Source organism: Xiphophorus couchianus, chromosome 12 (assembly GCF_001444195.1).
Source record: "Xiphophorus couchianus chromosome 12, X_couchianus-1.0, whole genome shotgun sequence".
NCBI lineage: Eukaryota > Metazoa > Chordata > Actinopteri > Cyprinodontiformes > Poeciliidae > Xiphophorus > Xiphophorus couchianus.
Genome location: NC_040239.1, coordinates 1056089 through 1069958, shown reverse-complemented (window position 1 = coordinate 1069958; position 13870 = coordinate 1056089). Strand labels below are relative to the sequence as shown.

General features: G+C 40.7%; 1 protein-coding gene across 1 annotated transcript; it reads left to right on the top strand.

Annotated features, from left to right (window-relative positions):
• Positions 1 to 12913: 12913 nt before the first annotated feature.
• On the top strand, positions 12914 to 13870 carry pierce1 (piercer of microtubule wall 1). The gene is made up of 3 exons (XM_028032831.1): positions 12914 to 13225; positions 13465 to 13543; positions 13664 to 13870. The coding sequence occupies exons 1-3, from the start codon at positions 13083 to 13085 to the stop codon at positions 13853 to 13855; spliced, it is 414 nt and encodes a 137-aa protein (XP_027888632.1). The 5' UTR covers positions 12914 to 13082; the 3' UTR covers positions 13856 to 13870.

Sequence of the window (13870 nt, the reverse complement as noted above, 5' to 3'; positions counted from 1 at the left end):
CAATTGGATATTTAAGGTCTTTATTTTATGAATCGATTGCAATTGGTAGAATTGATATGGAATTTCTAAATGGAATAGTGGGACACCAGTCAGTTTACTGGTTGAACTGGAGTCCTTATAGCAAAAGTTTCCAATGAGACATTATGGTAAACAATGATAATAGCTGAGCCAGGTCCCCTGCAACCAAAAATATTATAGTTTTCTGAATGGCACTTGTTAGAAGTTCAGATGTCCTTTGGTTTGTTTGTAAATTATATTCACAATGTGAATAATAAGAAAAATATTTGGCAAATAAACAACAAAAGTGCTCTGTGAATGGACGTACTAAGTTGGCCAAAATTGTTGACTCAATGTTTTACTGACCAAACCTCTTTTCCATCTAGTTCTTATTTAATAAGCCAGAGGCCATTATATTTTAGATTTTAACTTATTTATTTTAAGAATACCATTCACAACATCAAAATATATTATTTGAACTTCATTTGTTTATATCTGTTTTCTTAATCTGCGACGGACAGGCGATCTGTCCAGGGTCAGCAGCCCTCATGACCCCACTATAGGGATCAATCATGATAATTAATGGATGGATAAATGTGCTCTTAATGTACATTTGTCTCCAAAATATTGATTTGATTCATGTTTTATTACTTTTGTTTGAGATAGATTGGGTGTAAGGATAGATAAATACATCTCCATAATGTTTCCTTATTGTTGCTTATTCTAGATTGTTTGTTACTAGTATAATTTTAAATAAAGGTTTAATAAAGATTTAAAAATAAAAAAGTGACATACCACGTGACAGACATACCACGTGACATATCACGTTTTGTAGCCATTTCTTTACTATTTAATTTGTATTTTTAATGTTGAAAGTGTTCTTGGGTTTTAAAAGGCGTTGTCAAATAAAATACGTTATTATTAGTATAATTATTATAACACGGTCGGTACAGGAAATAGTGTCACTAGCGCCCCCTTCATTTCCGGAAAGAAATAGTCCCATTTCCATATAAGGTATGAGACTGACAGCGGTCCGGCCCCGCCCCTCTCTGTTTGCTGCAGCGAGGTGGACTTGGACCAATTGGTACCGGGCCGCGCAAGAAATAATGAACTACTTCCGGATCTTTTATTTTGAAAATCCTAAACCGGATTTTACCGGTTACGTCTTGCGCGTCAAAATTGAGCCAACTTGCAGCAGAATGAGTAACAAAACAAAAACGATATAAATGGGATTTGGACCCTATGTGTACTTTTTGTAAAAATAATGAGGAAAAGCTTGTTCATCTTTTTTGGGACTGTAATTATACCAAAATATTCTGGAGAGATATGTCAATTTTATTTCATCAAAAAAATCTCAATATTACTTTAACAGATAAGGATATTTTGTTTGGGATGGAGAAATGTGAACTTGTCAAGACAGAATTTTTATATGTTGTCAACTTTTTTATTATTTATGGTAAATATCATATTCACACCTCCAAACATTTACAACAAAAACCTAATTTCCAGATGTTATTATCTTCTATTAATATCTATTTAGAATCCTTAAAAATCAGCTCAAATGCTAAAGCCATTCAAATCATAACTGCCCTTAAAGAACTGCAACCCTCCAGCACCGATTTGATTTTGACATTGTAAAATAATTGTTCTATGTTCTGTAAAGCTCATTTATGTTGTATCTGTTTGTAACTATTATTGTTCTATGTTGTTCACATATGTTCTTTGTTTGCAATAAAAAAAAGAGTAATAAAACAACATCAGAGTACAGTGAACCCTCGCTATTTCCCGGTTCACCTTTCACGGTCTCTCTGCTTCGCGGATTTGCATCGTGCATTGTGTTCTGCATTCTGATTGGCTAAACAGTCTCTCCGCTTCTTCTCTACCTGTGTGTCAACAACGTTGCGGTTTAATATGTACACCTACGTAAAACTGCTTGCCAAATTTAACATAATCGATGGTGGCATGTCGGTTTATAAGAATCTTTTTGCCCAGAAGAAAAAAGAGCGACAGCAACAACCGATAACTATGTTCTTCTCTTGAAGAAACACACCTGCACCGCGGGCTTTATCAAAAAAAAAAACCCTACAGAGCGGAGTCAGGATGCAGCGAAGAGCAGTGAAATACACGGGAGTCACTATTTGTCCTACTGTACTTTGTTTTTTTTTGTTTTTTTCATAATCATATTTTATTTTCTCCCGTTCTAATCCAATAACTCAGGTCGCGGTGTGGCGGCGCTGATCTCCGCAATTCGGGCAGGGAATCCGCTTTCAGTTCACATTAAAATTATTATTTTACAGTACAGTAGTTATTTGTAAAAAAAAAAAAAAAAAGTTTATAGAGTACTTTTTATTTGTTAAACAAATGTTTGGGCCTGTAAAAAGGTTTTGTTCTTTGGTTTCAATGTATTATGTAATATTTTATTGCATAATAATTGTAAAAAAAATAAAGCTTCCTACTTCGCGGATTTCGCCTATCGGTTTCTTAGCCCCCCCACCGATACTTTACTTACGCCCCCCGGTCCGCGCCACTGAAAAGGTTGGGGACCGCTGCTTTATCTAGGGGACGTGGGGAATTTTCTTTTCTTTTGCGTTTCCTCGCAATAATCTATTGATCAGTTCGTGTGGCATAACTGAATCCTGTCTTACGGCCGCCTACTTTCTGCTTTAATATAAGGTTATGTGAGGTTTTTCCATGTATGTTAGTATCTCCTTGTGAAATATTTGAAGTTTTATATCTTTTTCTTTAGTATAGAAATGCACCACAAACCTAGGATATAAACAGAAACTTTCTGTAAGTAGGAAAGAAATAAAAATATATCCAAACTATTTGAACTATTTCTGAGTTATTGCGGGGTAATAACTCACCTGACAGTTTTGATTGTGTCTCTGTTGTATCTGAATGGTTTAAAGGCCGTTTTCATGTTCAGTTTCATCTCAACCTAATTAACAGACATAAACATGCAGTGAATAAATCGAGTTTCAATCAGTTTTTTGCACCAAAGAATTAATAATAATAAACTGTTTTTTAACGTGGCTCATAAGAGCCATATGAATGAAATAAGTAATTATTGATATGACAAGAGCACGCGGCTTTCACACCTGGGTGGTGGGCGTGTCGATGCGGGCGTGACGTCACTAGGTATGAACGGCAAGGTGAGTGGCGTCGTGTGCATGAGGAAACGGGTGGCGGAGTGGTCATAGTTTCTGTTGACCGTGTCATAGATCGTTGGCAGTTGTGCATTGATTGTCCTGGTCAGTCTGTCGCAGTCCTTGTAAAGTTTGAAGCAAGATAATCAAAATGGATTAAATCGATAATCGTGACAGAACAAAGAAGTGGCCTGGAGATGATTGACGGATGAGATTCCCTGAGTGAACCCCGTGCAGCTCTACCACCATTAGTTTGCTTCACATTTAGACACTTTAAATATTATTAAGGAAGAGATAATTTAATGTTAACTTTGGACAAAACGTTTGGCTCTTTCTTCCTTAAACTTCCCGGATCCTCTCAGTGGGCGGCGGCGCGCTGCTAAAGTGAAACAACAACAAAGCGCGTTGACGTCACAGATCACAGAGTTTAATTCCATACAAAGCAACGCAAGAATCAATCAACAAAGCTGCAGAGTAACAGAGATATACATTATTTACCTTATACAGACAAAGACAGACAAGGGAAAGACAGACAAACACAAAACAAAGACGAACAAAAAAGCAAAGACGCGTCTTTGGAGAGAGCCGATGTAAAAAAGGCAAAATGTTGGCCGCTCTCTGAATTTTTTGTGCTGACACGAAATGTTATAGTAAGGAGGTGTTTTTCTATTTAATTTATGCACTCAAGGCGTTCCTCTTGTTGACCACCTGGAAACTCCCTTAAGCACTCAGAGAAACGTGGAAACTCCCCCTAATTTACGGCAAAGATCAAAGGGCCATCTGGTCTCTGGCAAAACAACAGAGCGGACCGCTGGCCCTGACCCCCTGTGGCTCCCACGGTCATCCCAGGCACAGAACAATCCTGAGATAAAATCTCACAGATACCTGTGAAATCTATCCAGTGCTCCTGCCCTGCCGGGAATGCTAATTTTATGGCTCCGTGGTCTGGCCTCACAGCGGGGAGGCCCCATTGAGTGATCTGCATTTTGGCCCAGTCCCGAATGCTCAACACAAAACTGTTCCAAATAAGAGTGTTGAATATACCTTTTACACATGTTGTAAGATTAACTGTATTAAGCACTAAAAATAATCAGTTTTCCTGAACAATATACATGTTTGAAATGTTAAATTAACATTCGTGACTGCACACAAAATACACCAGCAAATATTGCAGCAAGCCTATTTGCGAGGGGAAGCCAAAGTTTTGCGAGGTAACGCAAAATATTTTTTTCCCATGTCCCCTAGAGGACTCCGTAGGCGGTCAGCCTGACAGCACACTATTCAGTTCCGGGTTGCAGGTGAACTCGGGTCCGCTCTGTGGCTACCTGCTTGTGTTTGGCGTATTTCTGAGATAGCTAAAGAATATTTCTGAATCGGGCCGAAAGAAAACAACCAAACAAATATATTTTATTCTTTCTGGCAACCAGTCCATGGTGAGTCGTTTATTTTGTGTACTTTGTTTTTTTTTAGCAGAAATGTGGTGGCCCATTTTAAATCCCTACAGTAGCGATTAAAAAAAATGTAAAACCCGTAATCTTTAACTTTAAATTAATTTGAATGATTACTGAGAAATGCTTTATGAAATATAACAATTATTTTATTTTTGAATGTTTAATTATGTTGGATAAGAGTATAACCCTGAAATGTGAATGTTAATTAATTTGTTACTTATGACCTTGTTTATGTCAGGTTTTCTGAACCATCAGCGCAGCCTTGCAGTAGGACATTTAATTTAGCTTTGGATTATTGGACCAAATTCATTCGGATTATCGATTGATGAACCATTAATCATCCTGCATACAGACGGACTGTCATCAGGGTCTATTTGTTATTGTTTTTGCTTATAGTCATGACAAATTATTATTATTATTATTATTATTATTAGATTGAATACCTTCTTAAATATATGCAATGGAAAAGCAGGTCATATGAACTTGAATATAATGATGTTATTAATCCTTGTTAGTTTCACATGTAACGTTTTGAGTTAAAAGACAGAATTATGGGAATGTTTTTTTCCTCATCTTTACAGAAAATTCTAAGAAAGTAGTATGACAGCACATTAGTATAAAAATGTTTGATATGATAAACTGAGCAGAAAAAAGAATAAATGCAAAAGAATAGTCACAACATAACTGCTACAAAATGCTACAAATACGCAAGAGAAACTTCAAATCTTCAATTAAAATATTAACATACTGGTATAAAGATTGTGATTTTGTGATGTTGCAACGTTTAACTAAACGCATAATTATGAAATGAATATCTTAAGTTTTTTGTGGGAGTGGAATAGAAAGCTGTTTGGTTTTCTTATCATCCTGATTTTTAAACAAATGTTTTCTTCTCAGACTAGAGCAAAAAACGGATGAATTTCTTGTAACATTTTTGGTTCATAAAGTCACAACATCCATCCATCCATCCATCCATTTCCTGTTCACCCTTGTCCCCAATGGGGTCTGGAGGGTTGCTGGTGCCCATCTCCAGCTACGTTCCGGGCGAGAGGCGGGGTACACCCTGGACAGGTCGCCAGTCTGTCGCAGGGCCACAACATTCATAGTTTCTTTTAAAAAAGACAATTTAGGTTAGGTTAGGTTAAACTTTATTAATCCCACAGGGAAATTGAGGTTATCTGTTGCTCACACATTAATTCACATCCACACAGCATTAAAATCGTACAGCTGGAGACATCCATAAAAGATACACGAATATAATAAATAAATACATTACCACCAAAAAGAGGTCTAGTAAAAGTGCTTAAATATGTTAAAATACTAGTTAGCCCGTCTCCCTCCTACAGATAGCAGCATTATAAAGCCTAATGGGCCGTGGGGCAAAGGAGTTTTTAATCCTCTCAGTGGAACAACCCAGTGAGAGGAACCAGTCCCTGAAGGAAAACAGTGCAGAGAGGACGGCTGGTGTTGTCCAGGACTGAGTTTAGACGGTGTCCTCTGTTCCACCACCGTCTCCACAGACCACGGAGCCAGCGCTATTTAGTTCCATTAGTCTTTTTATTTTTCAAATGTAGCATCAGGCATTGATTTTATTTTTAAATATGACGTATGTTTGTCTTTGATCTTTATTAGCTCCACTTTATACCAAACTAACTTTTAGCCACATGGAAGAGATGGTTTTATGGGTAACAGATAAATATGTAATCATATCTCTAATTTGTCAAATCGCAGAGGGAATTACCTTTAATACAGTTAAATAAATATTAGTACATTTTAATGTGTATTTTTTGCTATCTTGGAAATATGGCAAAGTTTAAAGAGCAAGCTGTCTGTCACAAAAAAGTCAGTTTTAAGTGTAAAGCATTGAAATAATTTCTGTTTCACTGAACATGTTACATTAATTTTGCTCTGAATTCAACAAGTCATAATTAAACACATTAAAGGGGCCAAATTTCTCCAGCAAAGACTGTGGAAAGCAAAGGCACCTAGACTGCACATTTAAAAACAATTTGTTGTTGTAGTTTTTAGCAGTCAAGGCCTAAACAGCAAACAGTCAGCCATTTTGGATGTTGAAAATGGCGGCTCAGAGGCAAAGTGAACTGCCCCAACATTTTGCTGCTTCAACCCTGATTTCACTTTGACAGGAAGAGAGAGAAACAGAGAGAGAGAGACAGAGACAGAGAGAGAGACAGACAGAGAGAGACAGAGAGAGAAAGACAGAGAGAAACAGAGAGAGAGACAGAGACAGAGAGAGAGAGGTTTAAAATTCCTTTATTTTACATTCCTATTGTCAAAACCACACACAAAAAAAACACAAACAAACCAAAAAAAAATTATCAACTCAACAGAAAAGATCAAACAGAGACTTCAACCTCACGCACTCGACAAATAAATGAAACAATGTTTCGTCTTGAGAGCAAAAACAACAAGAAACACTAATGCCAGGATCAAGGTGCGCCAGATACCTGTTCGTATCTATGGCCCCATGCACAATCCTCCACTGGAGGTCACCCACCCTTTTTCAACAGGGGGTTTGTACAGGGACCGCCAACAGCCTCCCGTGGTAGAGCCGGAGTCAAAACACTCAGTCCACTTCGACACCTTCACTCCCGCCAGAGAGCGTAAATTCAGAACCTTCACACAAGTACAATACAACGCCTTCTTTTCCAGATTTTCAAAACGCCCCAACGGGGTGTCTCGGATAGACAACAATAAACTTGTATCGTTCTGCCACTGATCTGCCGCAGGAGAGACGATCAGGGAAGGAAAACTGTACTCACATTCATCATCCCATTGGTCAGACAGAGTACCGTTAACAGCAAACGCTCTAAGAAACTCTGGCAAGGACGCACACGCCTCGTCTTTCAACTTTGAAACAAGTCTGGTAGACCTCATGTTCAACCTCTCCATTAAAACGTCCACAGACAGCTTCAATAAATGTCCCAACTTCACACAACCCACTTCTATCATCCTAGATCGTAGCGTAACGGATGAGAGGAGTTGTGACGAGAGAAAAATGTTTTCAAACAAAGGCTCTTCAAAAAGCCACATCCCAGGTGATATTTGAGTCTCTCTCTCAAACATGAGAGTCTTCCACGCGTTTATCACTGATTGATAAAACGGAGTAAGTCCAGTCAAGTCCACAGATCCTTGCTTCAGTAAGAAAAGATGTTTATCGTACCCCATCCTTCCTGCTTTCCGTAGCAAAAGACGTGCCGTATCCAGCCATGGCGTTCCAACTCCATACAACATCTTCTGCAAACTTTGCAGCCTGAAGGCCGCAATCCGTGACGTGATGTCTATGAGTCCTTGTCCTCCTTCTTCCACGGGTAGATACAAAGCCGCAGCCCTCACCCAATGGCATCCGGACCAGAAAAAATCCGCTATAGTCCTTTGGAGTCTTTGTATAAGAGAGGCTGGCGGTGTCAACACAGTCAATTTATGCCAAAGGGCCGAAGCAACCAAGTTATTGACCACCAACACTCTTCCCCTATAGGATAACTGAGGTAGCAGCCATTTCCATTTAGATAATCTGGCACACACTCTCTCCATGACACCCTCCCAATTTTTATTCAAAGCAGTCTCTGTTCCCAAAAAAACCCCCCAAAACTTAAAACCCTGATCCACCCAGTGCATATCCCCAGGCAACATAGGGAGAGTTTTATTTTCCCATAAACCAACTTTAACTGCAGAACTCTTCTCCCAGTTAACTTTAGCCGAAGAGGCTTTTTCATATAACTCCAAACAACACTGAAGACTCAAAATATCATTCTGATCCCGAATTAAAATATTTATATCGTCGGCATAAGCAGAGAACTAAACCTGAACTATGTGACAAACCTGGAAGAACAAAACCATTAAGAGTAAAACGAAGCCTATGCAAAAAAGGTTCAACTATAATAGAGTACAGTTGACCAGATATTGGACAACCTTGTCTAATCCCCCGTTGAAGTTTCACAGGACGACTTAAACCACCCCCCACTTTAACAACACAAGCTGCTTCATTGTATAATAACCCCAGCAAGGACAAAAAACCCTCACCGAAACCAAACGCTCTTAAAGTAGAAAAAAGAAAAACATGATCTACCCTATCAAAAGCTTTTTCCTGATCCAATGAAATAATTCCTACATCAATTCCATATATTCTATAAATATCAAACAAGTCTCTCAAAAGAAAAAGATTATCCTTAATTGATCTGTCAGGTACACAATATGATTGATCTTTATGTATAATAAATTCAAGAACATTTTTCAGTCTGTTGGAAAGCACTTTAGAAAATAATTTGTAGTCCACACACAGGAGAGAGACCGGCCTCCAGTTCTTCAATAAAGTCAAATCTCCTTTTTTTGGAATCAAGGAAAGAACAGCTTTCCGACAGGATGACGGCAAAAAACCCGTTGACACGCACTCTTGTAGCACCTCCCACAAGTCTTCCCCCAGCAACCTCCAGAAATGTTTATAAAAATCCGCAGGTAAACCATCTATTCCTGGACTCTTTCCAGAACACATTTGTCCGACAGCAGCCGTCAGTTCCTCCATCGAGACTCCAACATCCAGAATTTCCCGATCCGTAGCGGCAAGTTGCGGGAGACCATCCAGCAAAGTTTCCATGGATCCTCCGTCACATGTCTGTTTCTTGTACAGGTTGCCGTAAAAAGCCACGGCGTGTTCTTTCATAGCACAAGGATCAGCAGTCAGCGTTCCATCAGCAAGTTGGAGGCAACTCATCTGTTTTGCCCTGTTGGTACTCCTCTCCAAATTAAAGAAGAAAGATGTAGGGGCATCCATCTCTGTCACTGAAATAAACCCTGATCGAATCAAAGCCCCTTTAGCCCTTTCATGTAAATAACAACTTAACTGATCCCTCTTAACCCTCAGCTGACTCTCAGCATTATTAGACACATTAGTTTCCAACACTTTTATCTCATGTTCTAATTTCTGAATCACTTTTTTAATTTTTGATGTAGAATAACTTGTGTATTGTTGACAAAAAGCTCTTATCTGAGCCTTCCCAACCTCCCACCACTCGGTTAATGACATAAAATCTAACTTTCTCATTTTCCAAATATACCAGAAGTCACTAAACTTTTGACAAAAGAGATTATCTTTAAGTAATTTCGTATTAAAATGCCAATGCGATTTACATCCAATGTTACTCGAGCAAAGAAAATCTAGATAAATGTCAGGTCTAAATACCTATTAAAGACACATTAAACAAACACAGGAAAGACAAGAGAGTTAGATTCTTTGTTCTCGCGAGGAGAGCAGACAGAGATGTGCTTTCAGTTACAAATCTCCAACCGCTCTGAAACACATTTGTCCCCTCCTCGCTTTTTATTGCTTTTAGAAACCCTCTTACATCGGGCGCTGCAACTTCTCAAAGGGAGGGGGAAAACAATTCATCACATAGTTGCAGCGCTAATGACATTCACTATCTAGACACATGTTATCTACACTCTAGATTCTTCTGCTCCAGGCACGGCGTCGAATAGGACACGTTGTATATCTTCAAAGCAACGAAGAACAGAGCAGAGTTTATTGCAGGACTGTAAAACTCTGCTGGGAGCAACTAACACCTCTGTCTCGTAGGACGTCCTGCAGGGCAACAGCTGCTGAGAGTAGCTGTCACCTCTATTTCCCAGGGAGGCCTTAGGCTACATGATACAACGAATATTTGATAATTACTAAAAACAATACAATTTACCCAACAATAAACTAGATGATGATCAGAAAAACCAACCGGAGAAATAAAACAATTTAACCATCTATTTCTATCCGTATGTAAAATATAAAAACGATCCAAACGAGCCCCACACACTATCCCGTCCGTCATTTTCACCCAGGTGTGCTGTACATCCTGGGGGTGTTTGGTCCTCCAAGCATCCACTAAACCCACCTCTACCATCATCTCAATTAATCTAGAAGACGATGGAGGATGAGGTTCTTCCCCTGTTCTATCATTTAAAAAACTCGTTGTACAGTTCCAGTCTCCCCCCAACACCACACACTCATTTTGATTAGACTGCTGCAGAAAACTATGAATATCTTTAAAAATGTTAAGCCTTTGATCCCCTTGATTTGGTGCATAAACATTCATAAAACAGAAAAGGGTTTTTTTTATTTCCACTCTAATCACCAGGATCCTTCCTGGAACTAACTCAGAATGAGAAACAACATTAATGTCCAAAGCTGGTGAGAATAAAACTGCTACACCAGCAGATAATCTTGTGCCATGAGACAAAAAATATTCCCCTTTCCAACTCAGCCCCCACTCCACCTCATCTTCATGGTCTGTATGTGTCTCTTGTAAAAAAAACAACATCAAGTTTCTTTTGCCTAATCGTCTCCAAAACCATCTTTTTAAGTGGATCCCTCCCACCATTGATATTTAAAGTTCCCACCCTGATATTATTCATACAAATAGAAAAGAGAGGCAGATCAGACAGAGACAGTAGAAAGAAAGAAAATCACCCAGTAAACTTTACTCATTATCTTATCTCTGAATCTTCAGTCGCTTTGAACCTTTCGCTTTTTTTGCTGACACCTGTCTCCTGACACTTGTCAGGTGTTTTTTTAACCGGAAACGTTTCTTTTCATCTAACATTTCAAACCCAACCACTTTCCGAACCACTAATACACTCTTGATAAATTTTTCTGCATGAGGAAAATAGTCAAGGACCTTAACTTGTTTATCAAATGTTTCATCCAAAAATTCATTAATTTCCTCCAGAGTGTACAAATCGCCACTAGATGTTTGTGAATCTGCGATTGAGACACTGTCTGAGTCGCTGTCGTACTCCATGTCTTCTACCTGTGCAGGTGGCGCAGCAGACTGGACCCCTGCAGCGCCACCTTCAGGCAACACTACAGCCTCTGCAGCGCCACCCTCAGGCAACACTACAGCCTCTGCAGCGCCACCCTCAGGCAACACTACAGCCTCTGCAGCGCCACCTTCAGGCAACGCTACAGCCTCTGCAGCGCCACCTTCAGGCAACACTACAGCCTCTGCAGCGCCACCTTCAGGCAACACTACAGCCTCTGCAACAACACAGCCAACCATTTGATCTGTTTCTACCTCCAGATTACTCCCCTCTGAGGAGTCCTTGGGAACACCGGTTCCAGCTTTTTCACTATCTTCCTGTACAATATGTTTATTCAAACCCCTGCTTCCCTCTCCTGCATCAAAGCTAGCGGGCGGAGGAAACGCCCCGCCCTCAGCGGGCGGAGGAAACGCCCCGCCCTCAGCGGGCGGAGGAAACGCCCCGCCCTCAGCTGACGGAGGAAACGCCCCGACCACCCGCGACTCCTCTGCACTTCCGCTCACTGCAACCTGAGCTTCCTGATGTTTATGCGGGCAAGAAGAACGCTTATGTCCAACATCCCCACACTCAAAGCATTTCATACTCCCAGAACTCGCATAAACCATATAAGATCCTTCTTCATATTTCACTCTGAAAGAAGCTTCTAGCGTCTGTGTAGCAGAGTTTAAGAACATAAAAACCTGCCTCCTGAAAGACTGAACGTGTTTCAGCTTATCATGTTTACATCCCAAACCAACAGTTTTAAAACCACTCGCCAGTTTCCCAAAGCGCTGGAGCTCCTTCTCCAACAAAACATTAGGAATGAACGGCGGCACGCCCGACACAATGACCCGGGTGGAGGGCACCGCAAGCGGCGACACCTGCAGGTACTCCCCGCCTACTGTCACCCCGCTGACAATCAACTGGTTCACAAAGCGCTCTTCTCTTAAAAATATCACTACTCCCTTATTCATTCTGGAAGCATAAATTAAATTGCTGTGACCAACTAGATCACCAACTGTCAACAGAACCGTTTCAACTGGGATTGTCGGATCAGGTTGGATCCGAATCCCATTTCTCAAAGAGAGGGGCGGCGGCTCTGGAGACGCCATCCCCACAAACAAACAAAAACCAAAAACCAGAACCAGAACCCAAGACTTAGAACCAAAGCAAGTAAAGAATATTAGAAAGCAACAAATACATGAAAGAAAAGGTCAAAAAAGAAAACGATTGAGACACTTTTACTCTCCCAAACTCACCACCCGCAGACTCACCACCACCACTCCCAGAGAGAGAGAGAGAGAGACAGAGAGAGAGAGAGAGAGGGAGAGAGAGAGACAGAGGGCGAGAGAGAGACAGAGAGAGAGAGGCCTGAGGTCCATTTCCTCACTGCCTGTGCTTCTCTCTGTCTCTCTCTCTGTCTCTCTCTCTCTCTCGCCCTCTGTCTCTCTCTCTCTCTCGCCCTCTGTCTCTCTCTCTCTCTCTGTCTCTCCATGTCTTTGTCTCTTGAGCCTCAAACGGGGTGGTTGGCCGTTATGCGTCTTGGTTCTGGTGGTTCTGACCCTATTTTTTTAGCATCTGCTGTTGCTGTGTAATTTCTGAATGAAGACAATCTACAAAAAGAAATTCTTCCCACCTTATAAGGAAATCCCAGCAGAAGGGGGCGGGGCCTGTCCCTGCTGTCTCCATGGTAACACCTTTGTTGTTGCTAACTGAACTGTCTCTGCAATCAGACATGGAGGATCAGAAGAATCAAACTTGTGACTTTTACCGCACCGATCCGGATCTGCCAGAGAGATTCAACAACCCTGAATTTTTCAGCACTTTCAGGTAAATAATTAATAACATATTAATAACAGTCAGCCATTCCTAAACGATCCAAACCTGCTGCTGTCCTGAGACCAGCCTTTCACACAGGTAGTACTACCATAGCAGTATTACTAGTAGTATTACTGTGAGCCCACGTTAAGGACAGACTGCTCTGCTGTTGTCTCAGCTTGTACTTTGGGTTCGGTGCCGATTAGGGCTGGGGTCAGTCAGTCAATTCTCCATTGATGTTTGGTTCTCAGGGTGAGGAAGACTCATCCTTTATATTGGACCTGGAACCAAACATACGGCAGCAAGAAACCAACAGTTCATGAGATGCAGGTGAGACGAGTTTAGCATTTGATTAGATGATCTGAAGCTTTGGAAACATTTAATTGATAGATTTAGGGGAGAAGAAGGACAGATGCAGGGTTGGCTTTAACCCACTCCTTCCTGTTTCAGACTGGTTTCAAAGTGATGTCTCACCGCTTCTCGGAACACTACCTGCGGTTCGGGATGCAACGCGATCAGGGCTTCAACACGGCAGTGGACCGGAGCCGGGTCATGCATCCCATGGAAACCCAGAACAAGAGATACCAGCTGCAGCACGTGTATCTCTACGGACACCAATGCAGAGCGTCCAGCAATAAATAATTTCCTGCTCTCTGA

Excerpts from the sequence above, each read along its gene's own strand:
- pierce1 (XM_028032831.1), top strand. The coding sequence starts at position 13,083 with ATGGTAACACCTTTGTTGTTGCTAACTGAACTGTCTCTGCAATCAGAC. Across the intron at positions 13,226-13,464 it reads GAATTTTTCAGCACTTTCAG|GGTGAGGAAGACTCATCCTT; the intron begins GTAAATAATTAA and ends TTTGGTTCTCAG. Across the intron at positions 13,544-13,663 it reads CAACAGTTCATGAGATGCAG|ACTGGTTTCAAAGTGATGTC; the intron begins GTGAGACGAGTT and ends TTCCTGTTTCAG.